Genomic DNA, 24,334 nt, shown 5'->3' with positions numbered 1-24,334 from the left:
ATTTGGCCTATGATTACAAGGCGGATTTTGGTGGAGATAATCTTTCTTTCTTTCCCACCCAAATTATGAACGCTTATTAAGGCTTATTACACTGTCATTTTTAGATTTACAGCAGTTCTTCAAGCTCTTAAGATTGATTCATTGGGGATAGCTTTTTTGACAGTTGTTATTTTGGCTGATCCTTTTGTACCTTTTTGGGGTAATAAATTAATGAAGTAAATTGACTTAGATAAGGAATGATATCCTACAAGCAAGCTAGGCTTCTACAGCTGGCATATAGCCTCAGCAGTGTGCTCTGATGGTTTTGTAAATGGAAGTGCAATATGTATCAAATGAAGAAATATTAACTAGGTAGACTGGATGGAACAATTGGTCTTTTTCTGTCATCATGTACTATGTTGTTATATCACATTTGTTTCAGGATATCAGATACCCAACCTCATTTTTGATGTTAGGCCAGGAGGGAGTCATTGTGATCCAGACAGTTGGGAGGATTCATTAAATGAGGTATGACGTGTACACAGCAAGAGTGATTTTCAAAGTAATTTCCACGGGTCAAACAGTGCTTTACTCATGGAAATGGCCTTTTACAAAATTACTCACCTGATATGTATGTAAGCCTGCACATGTTACATAAGAACATAAGAAAATGCCATACTGGGTCAGACCAAGGGTCCATCAAGCCCAGCATCCTGTTCCCAACAGTGGCCAATCCAGGCCATAAGAACCTGGCAAGTACCCAAAAACTAAGTATATTCCATGTTACCATTGCTAATGGCAGTGGCTATTCTCCAAGGGGCGGATTTTCAGACTCTGCAAATAGGCCTACTTTTGTTTGCACTCCAGGCGCAAACAAAAGTACGCTGGATTATAGTAGATACGCGTGGAGCCGCGCGTATCTGCTAAAAACCTGGATCGGCGCTCGCAAAGCTATCGATTTTGTATAGCCGGCGCGCGCCGAGCCGCGCAGCCTACCCCCGTTCCCTCCAAGGCCGCTCCGAAATCGGAGCGGCCTTGGAGGGAATCCTCTAACGCCCTCCCCTCACCTTCCCCTCTCTTCCTCTACCTAACCCACCCGCCCGGCCCTGTCTACACCCCCCCCCTTACCTTTCTCCGGGGATTTACGCCTCCCGGAGGGAGAAGTAAATCCCCGCGCGAGCGGGCCTCCTGCGCGCCGGCCGCGACCTGGGGGCGGGTACGGAGGGCACGGCCACACCCCCGGACCGCCCCGGGCCATAGCCACGCCCCTGTACCCGCCCCCAAAACGCTGCCGACACGCCCCCAAAACGCCGCGACGACCGGGCCCGCCCCCCGACACGCCCCCCTCAGAGAACCCCGGGACTTACGCGAGTCCCGGGGCTCTGCGCGCGCCGGTAGGCCTATGTAAAATAGGCTCACCGGCGCGCAGGGCCCTGCTCGCCTAAATCCACCCGGTTTTGGGCGGATTTAGGTGAGCAGGGCTCTGAAAATCTGCCCCTAAGTGAACTTAATAGCAGGTAATGGACTTCTCCTCCAAGAACTTATCCAATCCTTTTTTAAACACAGCTATACTAACTGCACTAACCACATCCTCTGGCAACAAATTCCAGAGTTTAATTGTGCGTTGAGTAAAAAAGAACTTTCTCCGATTAGTTTTAAATGTGCCCCATGCTAACTTCATGGAGTGCCCCCTAGTCTTTCTACTATCCGAAAGAGTAAAGAACCGATTCACATTGCCTGTATGCGTGTAAATTTACCCACAGTGAGCAGAGGTGTTCCTGAAGGCAGTGTTGGGGAACAGTTTGGAATTCAGTGCATATTTTTGCATTTTCAAAAGTGCATATAATTTCCCCCAAAAAAACTGCACACAAATTAGAAGGTGTAAGTGTGTGCAGGTAGTTTTGATGGGATAATTTTCAAAAGGAAATTAACACATTCTTTCTCCTTGAAAATTGGTGTAAAGTCCAAAGATAATTGCCTTTAAATTTATGCAGGCTGTTACAAAATTACCCCTTTAAGATTATGATTACAAAAATGCAGAGTTTAAATTTCCTGAAAGAGGTGCTGTAAAATGTACTTGTATTTGTGAATCATCAAGAATGTCATTTGTTCTGGATCTCCTAGTTCCACAAGGTCAAAGGGATGTTATAAGCACACAAGCAGTTTATTTTTAATAACAAAATTATTGTCATGAAATGGTTTTATTTTCAGAGGAAATACATTTCCAAGTTTCTGCTATTCTTTTATATACAGTCTATATTCATTTTATAAGCATTCCTGTGTCATAATCAGTGCTAACAGAACACGATGTCCTTGCGGATCTACAGCATTAGCTCTGTATGATTTCTTTCCTGAATTTACCACATTTTCAGTCTTGAAGGAAGGAATGTCTTTTTGCTTTTATTTTTCAATCAAAGTGATATTTTGGGAGTCAATATGTCTTAGTGGACCAACAAAATTAAAATATTCTATATATAATATTGTGCATGAGTTTTTGGAGCCTTTTTAGGTATCTGAGAGAATAGTAAGGTTGTGAGCCTGGAAAATTGGGCATCCAAATGGCAGATGAAATTTAATGTGGATAAGTGTAAGGTGATGCATATAGGGAAAAATAACCCATGCTATAGTTACACAATGTTAGGTTCCATATTAGGTGCTACCACCCAAGAAAGAGATCGCGGCGTCATAGTGGATAACACTGACATTATCGGTTCAGTGTGCTGCGGCAGTCAAAAAAGCAAGCAGAATGTTGTGAATTATTAGAAAGGGAATGATGAATAAAACAGAAAATGTCATAATGCCTCTGTATCGCTCCATGGTGAGACCGCACCTTGAATACTGCATACAATTCTGATCGCCGCATCTCAAAAAAGATATAGTTGCGTTGGAGAAGGTACAGAGAAGGGCGATCAAAATGATAAGGGAATGGAACAGCACCCCCATGAGGAAAGAGTAAAGAGGTTAGGACTTTTCAGCTTGGAGAAGAAACAGCTGAGGGGGGGGATATGATAGAGGTGTTTAAAATCATGAGAGGTCTAGAACGGGTAGATGTGAATCAGTTATTTACTCTTTCAGATAATAGAAAGACTAGGGGGCACTCCATGAAGTTAGCATGTGGCACATTTAAAACTAATCAGAGAAACTTCTGTTTCACTCAACCCACAATTAAACTCTGGAATTTGTTGCCAGAGGATGTGGTTAGTGCAGTTAGTATAGCTGTGTCTAAAAAAAAGGATTGGACAAGTTCTTGGAGGAGAAGTCCATTACCTGCAATTGATTACATTGACTTAGAAAATAGGCACTGCTATTACTAGCAACAGTAACATGGAATAGACTTAGTTTTTGAGTACTTGCCCGGTTCTTATGGCCTGGATTGGTCACTGTTGGAAACAGGATGCTGGGCTTGATGGACCCTTGGTCTGACCCAGTATAGCATGTTCTTATGTTCTTATTGCACTTCACACATGTCAAGCCATAGGGTTGACAGCAAATATAAAGAACATGAGATCTAAGGAGAAGTTGGACATCCCCTGCATTCAGGTTGCACTTTGAGATGAAAAGGACTCCTTGCCTTAGTTCATTGCTTGTTGGCTTTATTTCTGTTGTTCCTCATCTTGGGTAGGTTTGTTACTTTGAAAGGCAGATTATAAATGTCAAACATAAATAACATTTAAGAAAATGAAGTGTTTTTATCCAGTGAAGATACTATTTACATATATGTGAAGGAGTGTCCCTAGGCTCTTTTAACTGACTTTTCACTGCCATAGTGCACGATAAGCTTACATTTCTTGCTTTGCAGTTCAACATAAATGGAGAATGTATAATCCTCCCATTTTCTTTCCCCTTAAAGTCTAATTTATAAAAACTATTTTTTTGCTTCTTGCCTGCTTTTATCCAGTGGAGCCTTGAGCAAATAACATCATCAACATTTAACTTAGTAATTGGACATGAGAGGATTACAGATTAACTTTACAACAGGCTCCATGTTTTCTAGCACAAAAAGCAGCACAGATAATTTAAACTGCTTTTTATGAGAGCATTCAGGAAACTGGCAATCAGGATACTATAAATAAGAGGAGATTTGTATTATGCACTCTCTCTACCCTGAAGGCAGCCTTCTTTCAGAGCTCATAAACTATTCCACCCCCCTGCAGTTGTAGTTGCTTCAAAAGGAGGCATGGAATATGAATAGGAAAAATGAGCCTTCGTAAATGGTTAGCCTAGAATCATTATGGAGATACCAGCCTTACACCAATAGTATATGGTTATAACTTTGGTGTCTGACTAAGTCAGGGCTAGCGGGAAGGGGAGAAGAGAGCTTAGATGGGAGGGATGAATGAGTGCTGAAGGGATGCCAGCAAAATGCAGCAATGAAAAGTAAGGGGGAAACCTGAAATGTAGGAGTGAAAAGCAATGAAAAAATAACAAAAATAAGTAACCAGCCAGACGTATGGAACACCCATTTTATTTTTGAAAGAAAAAGAATATTCCAATGATATTTTCAGGGCACTATACACAAGATTGAGGTTGTAGGCCTGAAAGATTGCTCCTGGGGGAATTCTGCGCAAAAAAAACGTAAAATTCTGCAAACTTTATATTGGTCAAAATAACACAATTTACATGACAGTCAATTTACATTTTAAATTAATACAGAAAAAGTTATTAAAGATGCAGAATTTTAAATATTTAGAGCAGAATTTCCCTAGAAATTCACTATAAGAGTGTCCCTTCCACTCTGTCTCCCTACTCTCCTGACCATTTTGCCCTCTCAGGCCCCAACTCCTCCACCTGCTAATATCTCTCCCCTCCACCTCTAGGCTCAACCCCTTCCACTCTATTGCCAGTCCCAGAGTTTGACCCCATTCTCAGTACTACCCCTCACACAGGCTTCCTCTATCCCTCCCTCTCTCACACACATGCTCCCTCTCTCTAGTACACATACACACTCCCTCATACAGGCTCCCTCACTCTCTCGCACACACACATCCCCTCAAACAGGGCCCTCTCTTGCAACACATCCACACAAGCTCCCTTTCTCTCTCACACATACATCCTCACACAGGTTACCTATCTCTCTCTCTCACGCACCCCTTCACACAGGCTGTGACTCACACTTACACAATCCCTTCACACAGGCTAGCACCCTCACATACAAACAATCCCTTTTTCATACACACGAGCTCCCAATCTCTCACACACATACACACTCCTTCACAATTTCCTCATATAGGCTCCCTCTCTCTGAAACCCACACTCAAGCATCCCCTCCCGTGCTCTCTCTCTCTCTCACACCCTTCTGCTGTCTCTCTCACACACATTCTCACCAGGGCCTTTATTTTTGCCGCAAGAGGAGCACACTCCGTTCGCGGCACAAGGGGACCTTCCATCTTCGCCGCGAATGGAGCGCTTCTCGCGGCACACACTGGCCGTCTTCGTGCACTCTGTTCGCAGCATGCTGGGGGGTCTCCCCTGCTATTTTCTGCACAGAATTTGGCAATTCTGCACAGGAGGGGAATTCTGTGCAAATCTTGTTCTCCACAGGAGCGCAGAATTCCCCCAGGACTAAAAGATGTGCAAGTACACAAAATCACTCAGAGTGCCAGGCAAATAAATTAGAGGAAATATTGCTTGAATCCTCCAGGAAATTAAACATTATTCTCTCCCTCTGGTAACTGTGTCTAGGTGGGCAACAAATTTTAAAATAATTATATGATAGAGGGAGTTCTCAGAGGCCCCTTATTAAATGTTGTTAAAAAGCAACTAGCAGAATAACTGTCATAAATGAGTGGATTAAAAGTTCACATAATCCACGGCATAGTACACACGGTCTAGTGCCTCTCACTTTACCCTTACTGTATTGCCCCTTCTCCTCACCCATTAGTAGCAGGAAGTGATCCTGTAGCAAGGACCTGCTCTCCAGATGATGCATTGTCCTCTCGCACCGAGGACGCTCTCCCAGGGCTACTGCCCAGGAGGGAAGGGTTAGGTCTGCTGTCATCACTGGAACTCTCTCCCGCCAGATCTCCGCCAGGAACATTGCCATATTACTTTCAGAAAAAAATTAAAAACTTGGCTGTTCGCCCAAGCATATCCCCTGAAGAAGCCTCAGGGTCACCCACACAGTCACATACCCCACGGTTGCCTCCTCTTTCCGCAACTCAAAGGAACTGTTTTTCAGCCAACTACACTTTCATATAACTTACCTTATCGTATACACTATGTAAATTTGTAAATCTGTATATAACTCTTACCATGTAAGCACCTACTTTCTGCTTATATGCTCTGCTCTCCAGTTTGAAATTGTTAAACTATCCTTTCTTCTAACAGCCTAGTTCCACATTCCCTGTTATAATGTAACTTTTTGCTTTCATTGTTATCTGGTTCACCCCCTAGTTTATTGTAAACCGGTACGATAAGACCTGGTCTTGAGCGTCGGTATATTAAAAGAATTTAAATAAATAAATAAATAATAGTTGGTGATTCGATTATTAGAAATGTAGATAGCCGGGTGGCTGGTGGATGTAAGAACCACCTCGTGCGAAGGTGGCAGACCTCACGCCTCCCCTAGATAGGATTTTAGACAGTGCTGGGGAGGAACCGGCTGGTGTGGTACATATGGGCACCAATGACATAGGAAAACATGGGAGGGAGGTTCTGGAAGCCAAATTTTAGGATTTTAGGTAGAAAGCTGAAATCCAGAAATTCCAGGGTGGCATTCTCTGCAATGCTCCCTGTGCAGGTCCTCAAAGGTAGGCAAAGCTCCGGAGTCTCAGTGCGTGGATGAGAAGGTGCATGGAAGAGGGATTCAGTTTTGTAAGAAAATGGGCAACCTTTTGGGGGAAGGGTGGGGGGGGGGGGGGCTTTTCTGAAAGAACGGGCTCCACCTTAACCAGAGTGGCACCAGGTGCTGGCGCTAAATTTTAAAAAGGAGATAGAGCAGCTTTTAAACTAGAACAAGGGGGAAAGCCGAAAGTTACTCAGCAGTGCATGGTTTGGAGGAAGGTATCTTCGAAGGATACTAATGAAACAGGAGAGTTAGGGCATCCCAATAGAGAGGTTACACTAAAAGCAAAAGCAGTCCATGTGCCTATAAATAATTACCTGAGTTAAAGGATTCCAAATTATCCCTATCAACTGGAAAGCAGGTTAATATAAACAAAAAACACACTTTGAAATGTCTGTATGCCAATGCTAGGAGAATTAGAGTGTATAGCAGTGAATGATGAGATGGACATAATTACCATCTCAGAGACCTGATGGAAGGAGGAAAACCAGTGGGATACTGCTATATCAGGGTACAAATATCATTGCAATGATAAGGAGGATCAACTTGGTGGGGATGTGGCACTTTATGTCTGGGAGGGCAGGAGTCCAACTGGATAAAGATCATACAAGACACTAAATGCTCAGTAGAATCTATATGGGTAGAAATCCCATGTGTGTTGGGTTATAGTATAGTAATAATTGTATACTACCATCCACCTGGCGAAATGATGAGTTGGACCATGAAATGCAAAGAGAAATCAGGGAAGCTAACCAATTTGGCAGTGCAGTAATAATGGGAGATTTCAATTACCCCAGTATTGACTGGGTAAATTTAACTTCAATACATGCTAGAGACAAAGTTCCTTGATGGAATAAACAGCTGCTTCATGGAGCAATTGGTTCAGGAACTGATGAGAGAGGGAGCTATTTTAGATCTAATTCTTAGTGGAATGCAGGATTTGGTGAGAGAGGTATCGGTGTTGGGGGTCATTTGGCAGTAGTGAACATAACATGATCAAATTTGAACTAATGACTGGAAGGTGGACAATATGTAAATGTACAGCATTAACACAGTTTTCAAAATGAAAACTTTGATAAAATGAAGAAAAAGCTGAAATGTACAGCTGCAAAGGTTAAAAGTGTACAACAGATGTGGACATAGTTAAAAAAAAAAATAGCATCTTAGAAGGGCAGACCAAATGTATTCCATGCATTAAGAAAAGTGGAAGGAAGGCCAAACTATTAGCATAGTTAAAAGGTGAGGTGAAAGAAGCTATTTTAGCCAAAAATCATCCTTCAAAAATTGGAAGGATCCCATCTGAAGAAAATAGGAAAAAGCATAAGCATTGTCACGTTAAGAGCAAAACATATCCGAAGCAGGAAACCTGTGCATAGGCTCGGCAGCACGCACAAGCCCTGGGCAGTGCGCGCATGTTATAAAATCGGGTGTACATTTGTGCACGCCAGGTAGCGAGCACAAATGTACCCCGCGCGCGCTGCTTTCAAAATCTGCCCCTAAACGAATTCATTGCTTCTATGTTTACTAATGAGGATGTTGGGACGATACAGTTCCCAGAGATGGTTTTCAAAGTTTATGGGTCAGATTAACTGATCCAAATCACAGTGAACCTGGAAGATGGAGTAGGCCAGATTGACAAACTAAAGAGTAGCAAAATCACCAGAACCACTTAATATGCACCCCAGGGTTCTGAAGGAACTCAAAAATGAAATTTCAAATCTATTCGTTAAAATTTGTAACCTATCATTAAAGTCATCCATTGTACCTGAAGACTGGAGGGTGGCCAATGTAACCCCAATATTTAAAAAGGGGTCCAGAGGTGATCCAGGAAACTATAGACTGGTGAGCCTGACTTCAGTGCTGGGAAAAATAGTGGAAACTATTCTAAGATCAAAATCACAGAAAGACATGGTTTAATGCAGTGGTCCCCAAACCTGTCCTGGAGGGCCACCAGCCAGTCGGGTTTTTGGGATATCCTCAATGAATATGCATGAGAGAAAATTTGCATGCACTGCCTCCATAAGATGCAAATTTTCTCTCATGCATATTCATTGTGGATATCCCAAAAACCCGACTGGCTGGTGGCCCTCCAGGACAGGTTTGGGGACCACTGGTTTAATGGAACACAGCCAGCATGGTTTTACCCAAAGGATGTCATGCCTCACAAATCTGCTTCAATTTTTTGAAGGGGTTAATAAACATGTGGATAAAGGTGAACCAGTAGAAGTAGTGTATTTGAATTTTCAGAAGGTGTTTGACAAAGTCCCTCATGAGAGGCTTCTAAGAAAACTAAAAAGTCATGGGACAGAAGGCGATGTCCTTTTGTGGATTGCAAATTGGTTAAAAGGTAGGAAACAAAGAGTAGGATTAAATGATCAATTTTCTCAGTGCATAAAGGTAAAACAGTAGAGTGTCTCAGGGATATGTACTTGGACTAATACTTTTCAATATATTAATGATTTGGAAAGGAATGCCACAAGTGAGAAAATAAAATTTTCAGATGATGCAAAATTATTCAGAGTAGTTAAATCACATTTGGATTGTGATAAATTGATTGAGGACTTTAAATTTCATCTGCCAGTCTTGCAATGTGAACAAGTGCAAGGTGATGCATATAGGGAAAAATAACCCATGCTGTAGTTACACAATGTTAGGTTCCATATTAGGAAAAGAATCTAGGCATCATAGTGGTTAATACATTGAAATCGTCGGCTCAGTGTGCTGTGGCGATCAAAAAAGCAAATAATGTTAGGAATTATTAGGAAGGGAATGGTTAATAAAACAGAGAAAGTCATAATGCCTCTGTATCACTCCATGGTGAGACCACACCTTGAGTACTGTGTACAGTTCTAAGATCGCTGCATCTCAAAAAAAAATATAGTTGCACTGGGGAAGGTACTAAGAAGGGTGACCAAAATGATAGAGGGGATGCAACAGCCCCTCTATGAGGAAAGGCTAAAGAGATTAGGGCTGTTAATTTTGGAGAGGAGATGGCTTAGGAGGGGGGATATGATAGAGATCTATAAAATCATGAGAGGTCTAGAATGCGTAAATGTGAATCAGTTGTTTACTCTTTCGGCTAATAGAAGGACCCAGGGGGTTCTTCATGAAGTTAGCAAATAGCACATTTAATACAAATCAGAAAAAATTCTTTCACTCAGTTCACAATTAAGCTCTGGAATTTGTTGCCAGAGGATGTAGTTAGGGTGGTTAGAGTAGCTGGGTTTAAAAAAGGTTTGGATAAGTTCCTGACAGGCCGATACATAAAGTGCGGCCGCGGTTACCCTGTTTCTAACCTGCTTTGTACGCACAATTTGGACGCGTATGTCTAACCCGTGATTCAGTATCCGGTTTTACGCGTCCTTATCGCTTCTTGAAATAGACGCGTATCCCATTCCGCCCGCGGCATGTATATGATATGTTAATGATCGGATTAGCTATTCTCTCAGATACAGTAACGTGCGCCCAGATTATCGCCTTTTTAACCAGCTATTTTGCCGCGTCTTTAACCTGCAAATTTACCGCCTAACCTGACCCTGGCGTTAGTGTGGTGAACTTAGCCGCCCAGTCCCAAACCAACCCAATCCACAGAAAAAAATGGTTCTCGAACAAGGGGGAAAAATTATTACAAAAAATAAAGCAAGGCGCAGGGTGAAAATCATTTCTGTATTACACTCGGGCATCGAGGATTGCCAGCTTGACAAGCGTCAGGCAAGCCCCAGCAGCTGGCGATCGGCGGCAGGGAGCGCAACAAAGCACCTGTGCTTGCAGCTCCGATTTTCCGCCTCCTTCGGACGGCAAGAGAGAGACAATTTCATGGCAAACTTTCCCCCAGCCCCCGCTCACCTGCCCTGGCCGCGGCCACGCAAGCCCCCAGCAGCAGCAGCAGAAGGCGTCCATGGGTGCCGGTCTCCCGTGCGGGCACGGGCGCGCTGACAGCTCCAGAGCAGCCCCAGTCCTCTCTCCCCTCCTCCCGAGGCGCGTACCGCGGCTCCCCTGCTTCCCAGGGGCAGCCGGCGGCGAGAGTGGCTTCAGGAGCCCGGGGCGGATCGGGCGCTCCCCATGCGAGGCGGCTTCCAGCAGCCCCCGCCAGCGAAGGTGCATGAACGCACGCCTGTACGTCCAATTGGGTGCTCAAGGCAGCGAAGGTGCATGAACGCACGCCGTGACCTCGGACGTCCAGCCGGGCGTTCAGGTCACGGCATGCGTTCACGGGAGACCTACACCCATGGACGCCTTCTGCTGCTGCTGCTGGGGGCTTGCGTGGCCGTGGCCAGGGCAGGTGAGCGGGGGCTGGGGGAAAGTTTGCCATGAAATTTCGTCTCTCTCTTGCCGTCAGAAGGAGGCGGAAAATCGGAGCTGCACGCACAGGTGCTTTGTTGCGCTCCCTGCCGCCGATCGCCAGCTGCTGGGGCTTGCTGGCGCTGGGCGCTCAAGGCAGCGGGGTCTGTAGGAGAACCATCCACTTTCCTGGTGGAATGACATTTGAAATGACAGGTACCAGCGCACCTAGGATACTGTATAGGCACTGTATACCGCTCTATACAGTAAAATGGATTGCGCACGCCTACCGCTTCATGGACGCGGCTTGCATTTGCGTCTCATTTGAATACTGTATCGAGCGGTATGTGATCCAAACTATGCGCGCAGCAAACGAGGGTGTGCCCGGCACTGTCGCACTCTTTCTTACGCGTCCTTACTGTATCGGCCTGTGAAGGAGAAGTCCATTAACTGCTATTTATCAAGTTGATTTAGGGACTAGCCACTGCTATTACTGGCATTAGTAGCATGGGGTCTACTTAATTTTTGGGTACTTACCAGGTACTTGTAACCTAGATTGGCCACTGTTGGAAACAGGATGCTGGGCTTGATGGACCCTTGGTCTGACCTAGTATGCCAACTTCTTATGTTCTTATGTATTCATTCTTTGGGTGTAGAGTGTATATGGATAAGAGGGAAGTTCTTTGTTTGTGCATGTGTTAAGCCGTCAGATGCCTGCTGGTTATGTCCACTTTAGTTGCAGATAGTCACCAATGTGAACCTTCAAGCAGCACAGAAGAGCTTTTCACCCCAAGTCCCCATTCCTCCTCCTCCTACAAATTTCTCTAGCTCCTGTTCACTATTTCATAGACCAACCCCCCCCCCAGCTCCATTGCTTCCTCTCTCTCAGTCCACCCCCACCACTGTTAAATGTAAGGGTCTCTGCTGCCATTCCTCCCCTACTGTGCCCAACACTGCCGCTGGCATAGCATGAGTCTACCATCCATAAACTGCCCCAGCCTATCTCCCTATCCGCCGTTCCCCCCCTCCAGAATATCCAGGGCCCCAAGACCTGTTGCCTTCTGCTGGAGCACCCTATCACTATCACATTTGCGACAACCCAACCTGGAGCCCCTTTCTAACAATAGCAGAGAATTTCTTCTGCTGCAGTTATGGGCTTGGTTGACCACAATGGTAGGGTGGGAAAATTCATTCACATTAGTGGTTTTGTGCCAAACTGAGGAGAAATGATGGAGGAAGGGAGAAGAAGAGAAGTACTTTATGTAGTACATTGCCACCTATCATGACAGTACATTTCCTGATATTTTCTTTGACCAATAGCTGACAGACAGATTCTAGCTTTCATTATATAGAATAACACAAGTCATTTAACAAACTGTATTTTCATGTTTTAGGTTGCAAGACATTTTGCCTTTTTGTATAAGGAACTTGGACTTGCCAAACAAGAGCCTCCAAGATAAGATGTGACCTTTTCTTCTGAAATCAAGGAAGCTGCCAGTTTTATATCAGAACCTATTAAACACTGTTTTCTTACAATTTTAGAAGATGTCTGTCATTGAGATTTTGTAAATCTTATTTAAAAATGTATAAAATACAGTTGTGAAGAATAAAATGAGTTATATTTGAAAATTCTCTTTGTTTTGTACAATATGTTCTCTAAAGGCAAGTAAGATAGCAGTCCTCACACATGGGTGGTATCATCAGATGGAGGCTGGTGCAGAAGTTTACTTCAAAGTTTCTAGAAACTTAAGCATACCCTACTGGGCATGTACAGCTTGTTATATTTCCATGCATCCACACGGGGCTCCTTCCATCTCATCTTTTCCACAGAGCCCATTGGTCACAGACTTTTTTCTGTCCTGCTTGCCAGCAAATATTTTGATTGCAGGACTCCTTTATGGGATCCTGCAATCTCATATTCATCCCTTTAGTCCAGAGGTTCCCACCCTTGTCCTGGGGATCCCCCAGCCAGTCAGGTTTTCAGGATATCCACAAGGAATATGCATGAGAGAAAAATTGCATGTGCAAGCATATTCCTTGTGGATATCCTGAAAACCTGACTGGCTGGGGGGTCCCCAGGACAGGCATGGGAACCACTGCTTTAGTCACTTTTGTTTAGATTTTGAGCACTTAAGTTTCTTATTTTTTGGCAACTGCATGGCGCACTAGCTCCAGTCTCATTCTTCCCACATATCCATTTGATTTCACTTTGCTAATTTTTCAATTGATGCCACAGAAGGAGAAGAAATCCAGCAGCTTTGAAAAGTGCCCCTTTTACAAAAGGATCATGCCTATTGTGGGGGCTGACCACAACATTCAAGGTTTTCCTTCTGTGCGACTTTGACCCCTATAGGGCATTTTTTCCTGGCATTTTAGGTATCATAAGAATGACCTATCGGTTTTGGCATTGGAAACCAACATTGAGGGACACAGGAGCTACACTAATCACTGGAAGTACATTAACATTGGAGGAGTAAGGCGAATCAATCCCTTTCGACATTGAGCATCAGAAAGGACCACAACAACAGGCTGCCTGGCTCTTTCCATCCAAAGAGAGCAAAGGATTCTCCCTCTTCAATAGTGTCATAGCAGAACTCGGATAACATGTATCAAGCAAAGACAAATAAGCATCTGCATCAGTCTCTATCAATGTGCAGTGCTGGGAGCAGGGATCTTCTGGCAGTAGCCTTTAATCCCCCAAAACTTTCCCAGGGAGAAAAGAGCCCATCCTCCATTCATTCCTGGGAATCATGGCACCAGGAAACAGCCACCAATACATCTCTTATATTCCAGAAAGATCTGTATTCTCCTGTCACCCAGGCCATGTTGGCATTGGCAACTTTTGCAGAGGAGCTGGATAGGAAGAGTTAAGAGACTCTGGCTCGTATGATGCAAAGCATCAGTGCTTCGGTATCAGTGTCTCTGCAGATAGACATCCAGCCCCTGCTGGAATCCCTCTTGACACCCAGTAGACGGGCTTCGATCCCAGTTCCTGGATGGGAATTAATATCAGGAACCACCATTTTGTGGAACCCCCAAAGAATATCATGGTTGTGCCTGTCCATGAGATCCTTTAGAAGGCACAGATGAGAATGTGGGAGAGATCCCTAACTGGCTCTGGTTAATAAGAAGGAAGACACAATGTATATGTCCAGAAGGCTCCTGGATGTCAGAGAGAGCAGGTTCCTCGCCAATTTGTGGTAGTTGAATCCACTGTCAAGAAGGCCAAGAGGTCTAGAACCCATTTGTCAATGCCCCAGAGTTAAAACTCTATGCCTGCATAATATCCTACAGCTTTTTATGAGCCAGTATATTTAGGACACAATGAAGCAGTTAAAGAAGATGGCAGAGCAGCTTCCTCAAAAGCAGCATAACATGAAATCAGGGCATGGAGTGCTGAAAACACATGGTCCAGTTGATCTTTGACATTTTCAAGATGGCATTGAGAGTCTCTGTAGTAGAGATGTGCAGAGGCACCGTATACATTACATGCGGTATTCGTATTCGTGGGGGGGTTAGATACATTGCATTCAGCAAGGGGAGGCCCAGATCCGTTCCATTCTTATTTGTTTCCTGGCTAAAATTTATTTAACTATAACCCCCCACCCCAAGATTTGCCAAAAGTCCCTGGTGGTCCAGCGGGGGTCCGGGAGCCATCTACTGCTCTCGGGCCGTCGGCTGCCGGTATTCAAAATGGCGCCGATAGCCTTTGCCCTTACTATGTCACAGGGGCTATCGGCGCCATTTTGAATACCGGCAGCCGACGGCCCGAGTACAGTAGATGGCTCCCAACCCCCGCTGGACCACCAGGGAGTTTTTGCAAGTCTTGGGGGGGGGGGGGGCAGGAAGGTGGGGGATTTGTTTAAATTCACTCCTTTAGACGGCCGAATAAATTTGGTGAAGATTTGTTGTATTCGTGGGAATTGTGATAAGTTTCGCTTCCCCATGAATACAACGAATATGGCCCTATACGTTACGGATTGCCAATACGTTGTAAACGAATGCACACCCCTACGCTGTAGTGTATTGGTGCCCACAAAATCTCCTGGCTGCAGACCTCAGACCTACAACAGGATGTCCAGGGAAGATTCACTGAATTGACTTGGAGGGGAGAATCTGATAAGGTCAAGGAAACAGTAGCTCAGAGTAAGACTACTGTGATGATTAAGACCCTCTCCACTGCCACTCTAGACCCACCCTCAACCAGGAGGTTTCCAAGTGATGCCCTGAGAAGCATTTCTATCCCCCAAGAAGTTTTCCTCCATTCTCTCAGCCCTATCAGCAATGGGATCTCACTCTTGTCCCAGATAGCAGCGAGCCCAAAATCCACAGAAGCATCCCAGCCAAAATCTGGGATGGGATTTTGACTGAATCTGGGAGAACATAGCTGGGATCCCTTTATCCGTACCAGAGGACCTTTCTGTTGGAGGGAAATTAAAGGGATAATTTTCAAAAGGATTTACCTGTGTAAAAGTAACATAATAGCAATTTTCAAAAGCCCATTTACGCACTTAGGGGCGGATTTTCAAAGGGTTACGCGCGTAACCCCGAGAATATGCTCCTGCGCGCACCAAGCCTATTTTGCATAAGCCCGGTGACGCGCGCATGTCCCAGGGCTTGAAAAAGCCAGCAGGGCGGGGCTGGAGCCTCCAGGCACAGAGGCCATTTGCTGCTGTGCCCGGGATCGCAGGCCAGCCGTCGGCCGGCGTGCATAACCTACGCCTGCCCAGAGGCAGGCACAACTTATCAGATAAAGGTAAGGGGGGGTTTAGGTAGGGCTGGGGGGAGGGTTAGTTAGGGGAATGGAGGGGAAGGTGGGGCAGAAGGAAAGTTCCCTCCGAGGCCGCTCCAATTTCGGAGCGTCTTCGGAGGGAATGGAGGAAGGCTGTGCGGCTCGGTGCGTGCAAGGTGCACCCCCTTGCATGCGCCGACCCCGGATTTTATAACATGCGCGCAGATGTTATAAAATCTACGCCCGTGCGTAACTCTTAAAATCTGGCCCTTAATGTGCACTTGCATGCGTAAAACCTATTGACAATTCAATAGCATACATTGTAGCAATTTTCAGACATCCATTTACCTATATAAAACCCAGTGTTACGCTCATAAATCCTTTTGAAAAGAACCCCTTAAGGTTTTATATGACTTGTTGGGTCACGGTAACTTCAGACACTTGGTTCATCAGCATAGTTTAAAGAGGATACAGATGGATGTCCGACCAGATCGCCTACCAAAAACAACTTGGTTGATTTCTCTTAGCCAATGCAATTGAGTCCATTCCACTATGGGCTCTTAGCCAATACAATTGAGCCCATTCCACTATGGGAAAGAGGGCATGAATTTTACTCCAAGTGTTTCCTGATCCCATACAAAAAAAAAAAAAAAACAGGAGGGCTCTGTTCCATCTTAGACTTAAGGGCTTTGAAACAAGTACCTGATAAGTGAAAAGTTAGTTTCCATAGGCACACATCCCCTGATCCCCTTTCTGAAAAAAGGAAATGGTCTATTCTTTCCAGGATGCTTAGACTCACATAGAGAAGTATTTCAGATTTAAAGTAAGGAACCATCCCCTCCAATATTGCATATTGCCCTTCAACCTGGCATCAGCACCATGTGTTTTCACATCGTCTTGCAGCGGTGGCAGCACATCTATGTAAATGGGAGGAACATGTGTTCCCCTACCTGGACAATTGGCTGATCAAGAGAGTATTTCAAAGCAGTGCCACGAATCAAAAATCAAAACCATCCAAGTGTTGGAGTTGCTAGGGTTCATCATAAACAACCTCAAATACCACTTGGGCCTATCATCTCAAATGGAATTTATAGGAGATATTACTCAGGCAACAGCCATTCTCCCCAAGAGCGGATTATCACATTGATATCCACAGTGGAGAGGATAAGATGAGTCAGCAGGCATCAGTATGCGACATGTTGATGATGTTGAACATCATAGCATCAGCAGTCTGTTATTCCCATGGCACATCTTCACATGAGAAGAACCCATTGGACACTCAGATAGCAGTGAAATCAAGCCACTCATGACCTTTGGGACAGCATCCTAGTGGCTGATTCATTGCAATCTGACTGAGGGGATACCCTTCCAAATTCCTCCAGTGTAAATTACTCTAGCCATGGATGCATCCAACCTGGGTTGGGGAACCCATGTAGAGGAACTGTGCATCCAGGGACTTTGGTCTGCTTAGGAAATACTTCATTAGAGAAATTTCCTGGAGCTGAGGTTTTTCAGAGTTCGGTTAGCCAAAAATGTTATCTTCGTTCATTTGGCAATCAAGTAGCGATGTCCAACATCAACAAGCAAAGAGGTATGGGATCATACCCTCTATATCAAGAGAAGGTCCAGATGTGGGACTGGACCATTTCTTGTGGAATAGTTCTCAGAGCCACATATTTGGCAGATGAAAATGTCCTGGAATCCCATGAATGGTCCCAGGACAAGTGAGCAGCAAACCAGATAGTCCTTCTGCTCCAGAAGGGGGATTCATGATAAATTAGCCTTGGATGCCTTTTCCTTGAATCAGGGCCAGGATCTGCTGTACACATATCCTCCAATTCCTCTAATGGCAAAAACCTTATTGAAACTCAGAAGAGACAGAACTATGATCCTCTGGGCTCTGTATTGACCAAGACAGATTTAGTTCCTACTCCTGTGGGAGATGTCCATTAGAAATCCAATTCGGCTAAGGAATTCCCTTAAAATCAGGAGCTGTTGCACCATCCCAACATTGGATCCCTACCCCCTCACAACTTGGATGTTGAGAGGGTAGCTTTGCATTACCTGGACTTTCCTTAGGATGTGTCTCTTATTCTGGCTTCTAGGAAGGATTCCTTGAGGAAGATCCTATAGGTTAAAGTGGAGGTAGTTTGCCTTTTTGTGTGAGGGAAAGGTCCTAGATCCTTTCTCCTGCTCCACATAGAAAAATGTACAATGCAATTAAGCAGTTTTTGAGTCAGGTCTTAAAACCAACTTGGTTAGGGTTTACCCTGGTGCAAGTTGACACTTGCTTCTGCTATGTAGAAAGTAAACCCATCTCTGTACAGCCTTTAGTTGCTGGGTGAGTGCTACTTGAAGCCTCCCATTGAGCCTCTTGCTGTGTCATGAGACTTCAGTGTGGTTTTGACCACCTTTGAGCCCATAGACTCCTGTGAGCTGAGGTACCTAGAAGCTCATATTTTTTGGGGACAGTCACTTTGGCTCATATTCAGTGATCTGCAGGCCCTCGTGACTTATCCACCTTATATCAAGTTTTTTCTCAAGAGGGTTGTTCTGTGCACAAATCCTAATTTCCTGCCTAAGATAGTGTCAGACTTCCATCTTAACCAGTCAGTTGTCCTTCCAGCATTCTTTCCTAGCCCACATATCCACAAACGTGAACAAGCACTACACAGTTTGGACTGTAAGATAGCCTTGGCCTTCTATCTAGAGTGGAGTGAAAACCTTACAAAGTCCACCCAGCTTTTAGTTTTGTTTGACACCAACAAATCTGGCATTGCCATTGCCAAGTGCACTTTCTCAAACTGACTAGAAGATTGCATCTCCTTCTGTTATGCCTATGTAGGTCTGAATCTGGTGGATCACATTAAGGCTCATAGTATCAGAGACATGGCAGCATAAGTAGCCCATTGAAGATCAGCCTTCATGGAGAAGATCTGCAAGGCTGAAACATGGAGTTCTCTCCACACATTCACATTGCACTATTGCTTGGACAGGGTCTCTAGCTTTGACAATAGGTTTTGCCAACTCCATCCCCCTAGGGCAGTGGTTCTCAACCCTGTCCTGGGGACCCCACCAGCCAGTCGGGTTTTCAGGATACCCACAATGAATATGCATGAGAGAAAATTTGCATGTTATGGAGGCAGTGCATGCAAATGTTCTCTCATGCATATTCATTGTGGATATCTTGAAAACCTGACTGGCTGGTGGGGGCCCCAGGACAGGGTTGAGAACCACTGCCCTAGGGCTTGTTATTTTGATTCCAGGCTGCCCCTCCTACTTCCCATCTCCCCCCCCCCCCCCCCCCCCCACCAAAAGAAAAGAAAATTTAAAAATTGCCTGTTACCACCAAAAAACAGTTTCTGCTGATAGCCCGCATTTTGGATTTTTTTCACTTTTTTTTTTTCTTTCTTTCTCATTTGAGGAAGTCTATAGATAGGGATTACTCATGTGTGAGGCATGCCATCCTGCTTGTCTTTGGAGAAAGCAGAGTTGCTTAACTCTACCAAGGACAGCAGAATGTCAGCCTTCACAGAACCCACCCACCTCTGCTCGTCTAAGCTAAAGTTTGGACTGAAGGGGGCTCCATGGGGATGCGTGGAGATATAGCACGCTGCGCCTGCCCAGCAGGGCATGCTCAGAACTTCTAGAAATTTGAAGTCACACGTGTGAAGACTTGACATCCTGCTGTCCTTGGAGAATTCTTGTTGTAGGTAAGCAACTTTGCTATTCATGACTAACAAATCATTTGTGCTGACAGTTCTACTTAGCTATGCAGCTGTCAAACAAGCAAGGTGTCACCAACCATTTTCATATATGTTAAATCTGGATACATTTAATTCTTTTTTTTTTTTTTGTTTTATACAATGGCTGGGCAAAATTGTACCTCTTATGCATACAGTGAAATTTGTCTAATTTAAGGCTCATATAAAAAAAAACACTCCTTAAAATTACTATATATTAGAAAATAGGACAAATTTCAGAAATAGAAAAACATTTCCTGTTTGTATAAGTTTGAAATGTGCAAGATATATGCTAAAAAAAAAATTGCACCCACTAAAAGATGCACAAATATCACTGAAAAAGTTTTACCCATTTCTTAAAAGATGCTGTGTCCTCTTCTTCTTGATCCATGTAATTTTGCTGAAAAATTTCTCACCCTCTCTACACCTCAAAGAAAAAAACAACTGATATTGTTCTAGAATTTGCATAAGCCCATATTTAACTCTCTTCGGTCTACCCCAGCAAACTAGGAGTTTTATAATAAGCTAAGCAAACCAAACACAACTTCAGAAAAATGCAGGCATATAGATTATATGGTAAGGTTTATTTGAAAATTGCCAACATATAGAGACCAACACTCAGCATGGTTTGTCTGGCTTTAGTTAGACAAATGGCAGTATTTGAAAATCCTGTCACAGTGACCGGTCCTGAGATAGCTGAATAATATGTTATTAGGCTGAAAATGTATTTGGCTAAGTCAGGGACGGGGGTGTTCCAGTGCAGAACTGGTCCTCTCTTATGTTAAGCGGATATATGCCAACTTTCAGTGTAATCTGGCTACGTAGCTGGATAGCTTTAGGATAACTGAAGAGCAGTCCCAAAGTTAACCAGATAAAACTTACCCAGCTAACTTTAACATAATCAGATATATTCATCAATGTTCCTATGCCACTGAATATCCCAGCTAAATTATCCAGAATTACCCTGGAAGAAAGGAGGTGCAGGGGAGATATGATACAGACCTTCAGAATCCTGAAAGGTTCTAATGATGCACAATAGCCAAACCTTTTCCATTGGAAAGAAATCAGTTGAATTAGGGTCATGAAAAGAAACTCCAGGAAGGATGGCTCAGAACCAGTGTCAGGAAATGTTTCTTCACAGAGAGGGTGGTGGAATCCTGGAATGCTCTTCCAGAAGAGGTGGGGAAGACGAAAACAGTCAAGGAATTCAAAGTGGCATGGGATAAACACTGTGGATCCCTAAAGGCTAGAGGGTTGAAATAAAGATAAGTGTGCATGGGGGTGACTTATTGCTGCCCTTAACAAATAAGTCTTGATACTGTTAAAGCAACTCCATCATTGCTCTCTGTGTCAAAGGCAGTGAGAAAAAGGGAAACTGGATTCAGACAGCAACCAATAAAGGTCCCCGACTTTTACAGTTTGGGGAACAAATAAACATGGGGGTAACTAGCTGATGCAGTGCTTACTACCCTTAATCTCTAAGCGTGATGCTTTGTTGCAACTCCAACATTACTCTCTGCTTTCATGACAACGGTTAAGGGAAATTGGATTCAAACAGCATCTGAGGGCCCTGACTTTTATGGTCTGGTAAACTGATAAGCATGGGGGTAAACCTGCACAGTGCAGCAGATACTGGCATAAGCATAAGCTTGCTGGGCAGACTGGGTGGATCATTTGGTCCTTTTCTGCCGTCATTTCTATGTTTAAGTTTATTTTGCTAAATTTCCTAGCCGACCAGCAGCTGATTATGGTCTCATAAAAGATGACATTTCCATTAAAAGTTATGATGTAGCATATATGTATCCTTGAACTTTAATAATCATACCCTTATTTATTAAAGATTAACAAACTTCTCAGTAGGGGATTAATATCTGTTTATTTATACCATGACATTTAAGAGAGTTCAACACAAGTAACAAGTTCTCATTAATTAGATGATTTCAAGAAGCAAAATATCTTATAGTCACACTCTGTGGGTGGCACTGGAAAGTATCCTTAATGGTGTAGACAGAATTACTGGGAAGATAATGGTAGTTTCCTGCCATCATCTGTTACTTTTTTAATATTTGGATGGATTAATTTCAAAAGAGTTCTTTGAATACAAAAGACAATTTTGGGCTCGTCTTGGATAGGTGAATAGCTTGGGTCAATCATTCTCGTTTTTACTGATCTTTGTCTATACATCTGTGTGGGGAAAACCAGGCTAGGCCCCTTGGTCAACTTGGCTCACTGAAGGGAAGATCTAAGAAAAAGCCTAATTGGGGTCAAAATTTGGTGGTTACAATTCTATCCTTTGCCTGAAAAAGTGAAGCTACATCATTCAAAACAACTTTTCAATAACCTTTTCAGCTTTCAGTTCACTGAGTAGTGCTATGTGCAGTTTTTAAGGACAAGAGCTGTAATAATTGGTTGTTCCAAATGACTGAAACTGAACTTTCAATATGTGACCACTTATTGGGTACACTTTCATCAGAAGAGACTAACTGAACCAAACTGATTGGCCAATGCCACTTTTTCTAGTCAGTACATACCTCGGCCACATCAAAGGTTTGAACCAGCTTGAATGTTTGCTTCAGCTGAGTGTGTCCTTGACTTTTAGAGTTAGGTCTGATATTTTGATTCTGTTTTGCTGTATCTTGGTCTTCTTGAACTTGCTCACCTCTGTGGTAGAAGCCTAGCATTGACTGTGCAGCAGGTTTATGACACTAGAATAACAGGCTTTTTCAGAAATAAAGCACTTATCCTTGAATTTTTCATTCCTGTGAAGTGGGTTGCTTGTTTTGTATTCAAGAACCAGGCCTTCTCCTCTCTCGGTTCTAACTGTGCGAGTATTTACGCTTTTGCCATTGTTGCTGAACTGGGTACTTAGTCTTATCTGGGCAGACTCCGGTAGTTCAGGAATTGCTGCTTTCATGTTTATGGTTGATGTACTTCCAAAATTAAGCACGAGCATAAATACATTATCTAAGCCATCAAGTTCCCTTACATAAGCAAAAATATTGGTATCATTCCATATGTGACACATCCACCCTCTTTGAATAGGCAACTCTCCTTGGCGAAGCAAGTTTAACTCCCGGTACAAATACAAAGTTGAGTTGGGTAGACTCTTTTGAACCTGTAATAAATTTATAACAGTTTATTCATTTAGCAGTGGTTATGAATTGGTTTACTTCTCTAGAGGGTCAAGTACTGAAAATTATAAGCATGTGAGGGTATTTATCTGCTACCAGTCCAAAATAAAATTAGACTTCAGACTGAAATTGGAGATAAAAGTATGCTAACAACTTCCTTTATAGTTTTCTTAATCTCTGTATTATTCTGATGCTATTACGCAGGTGAAAATTTCCTGGTTCATGCACATTTCGAATCAAATTGAACAGAACTGCAGATAAGCTTTTCATTACTCATTGAATGGATGAATTTAGCAGCAATGTCAAGAAAAGGCAAAGAGGTACACATGCCACACACAACCCAGCTCTTTTGGGGGGGGTTTTGTGTTTCTTTGTTTTTTGTTTTGAAGGGTGGGAGCGGAGGAGAGCAGAAGTTTCCTCCTAAAATATACCAAATCTCAGCAGAAGTTTCTCCTTACCACCAACAGTTTGTTAAACTGCCAGAAAGCATTCAGCCTCGGGCCCCTAGGTTTGGAGCCCAGGCACCTAAAAGGGAGTTGACAAAAGGGCCCGTAGCAAGCCTTGAAAGCTCCAGTCCTCGAGTGCCACAACAGGTGTAACTGCCTCCATTGTTTGCAAATCCCTCGTGCATATTCGTTGAGGATATCCTGAAAACCAGATCCTTTTGTGGCCCTCAAGGTTTGAAGTTGCCTACCTCTGGCCCCTGGTATTCTCAGCTTTGTAACACTTTCCCCTCCTCTCCCCTCAGAAAGAACAGTGAAGCAGCATTGTGGCAAGGTCCAAATGGGCTGGGAGCTCAGGGAGAAAGGACAGTGATTCAGTGACCAATTGCAATCTGCAGAGGGCCATCACTGCCAGAACCAGAAGCTAACAAGAACTTAAAAAAGACCAAAGAGGATGCCCACATGAGGTGATGAATGCTTTAATATAAAGCTAAAGGAAAAAAAAAAACCTTTGACCTTTCCGATTCTTCCTTGTCTTACTTAGAAACTCACTTTTGTTTATTTATTTTAAACTATTTGACACATTTGGGCAGAAAAAATCTTAATGGATTCCCTTGGATAGCATAGAGAATGAGGTGAAAACTAAAAGCACATCCTTTCCCTCATTTTAACTATGGTTCTGACATGTTTCTTAAATGCTTACCTCAACATTGATAGTTGGGTAGTCTTGGTTAATAGGCAACCAGGTTGTGTTGGCCTGGCTAAAGCCAGCATTCTGGCTAGTATCCCACTGCATTGGTGATTTCTCTGGATTTTCACTCTAAAAGGCAAATGCCACCATTATATATGTTTAACAGTATTAAACTCAGACTGATCTCCCTTTTTTAAAAATCCATTTTTAATACAAAATTCTTTGGGACACAAACTCATTTGCAACCTGTTCTCGTTCACTTTTGCTCCCATTCAACCAGCAGATACTACTCTAAAGATAAAGGCTGCTTATCTAAAGAGTTTCACCCTTTTTTTTTTTTTTTTTTACTGTATTACAGTTGCTTTTGTATCATTGCAATAAGAGCTGTCACTTGACACTTGCTCTGTGTGCGTATGTATAATTTATTTATTTATTAGGTTTTATATACTGGGGTTCCTGTATGGGATACAGATCACCTCTGTTTACAGTAAACATTAACTTCGCTCATGGGCTGTACATAGAACAGTAGAGAACAAGAACAGTAGAAAAC

At 43.5% G+C, this 24,334-nt stretch overlaps 2 protein-coding genes across 4 annotated transcripts in view; one reads left to right on the top strand and one right to left on the bottom strand.

The window, feature by feature from the left end:
* Window positions 1-12,667, top strand: part of PREPL (prolyl endopeptidase like) — a 125,527-nt gene extending 112,860 nt beyond the window's left edge. For 2 of the 3 annotated variants that reach the window (XM_029593340.1, XM_029593339.1), the window contains exons 13-14: window positions 422-507; window positions 12,439-12,667. In XM_029593340.1, coding sequence (XP_029449200.1) covers window positions 422-507; window positions 12,439-12,504 — 152 coding nt within the window. In that variant the 3' untranslated portion in view covers window positions 12,505-12,667. The remainder of the gene's footprint in view (window positions 1-421; window positions 508-12,438) is intronic. The other variant, XM_029593341.1, reaches the window with a different exon arrangement.
* An 8,689-nt stretch (window positions 12,668-21,356) lies between these two features.
* The window catches only part of SLC3A1 (solute carrier family 3 member 1), a 72,899-nt gene continuing 69,921 nt past the window's right edge, over window positions 21,357-24,334 (bottom strand). Inside the window, exons 9-10 of the mRNA XM_029593338.1 lie at window positions 23,797-23,913; window positions 21,357-22,634 (exon numbers count right to left, since the gene is read on the bottom strand). Coding sequence (XP_029449198.1) covers window positions 22,194-22,634; window positions 23,797-23,913 — 558 coding nt within the window. The 3' untranslated portion in view covers window positions 21,357-22,193. The remainder of the gene's footprint in view (window positions 22,635-23,796; window positions 23,914-24,334) is intronic.

The sequence above is a fragment of the Rhinatrema bivittatum genome, chromosome 3 (genome assembly GCF_901001135.1).
Source record: "Rhinatrema bivittatum chromosome 3, aRhiBiv1.1, whole genome shotgun sequence".
NCBI lineage: Eukaryota > Metazoa > Chordata > Amphibia > Gymnophiona > Rhinatrematidae > Rhinatrema > Rhinatrema bivittatum.
This window is presented reverse-complemented; position numbering and strand designations above follow the sequence as displayed.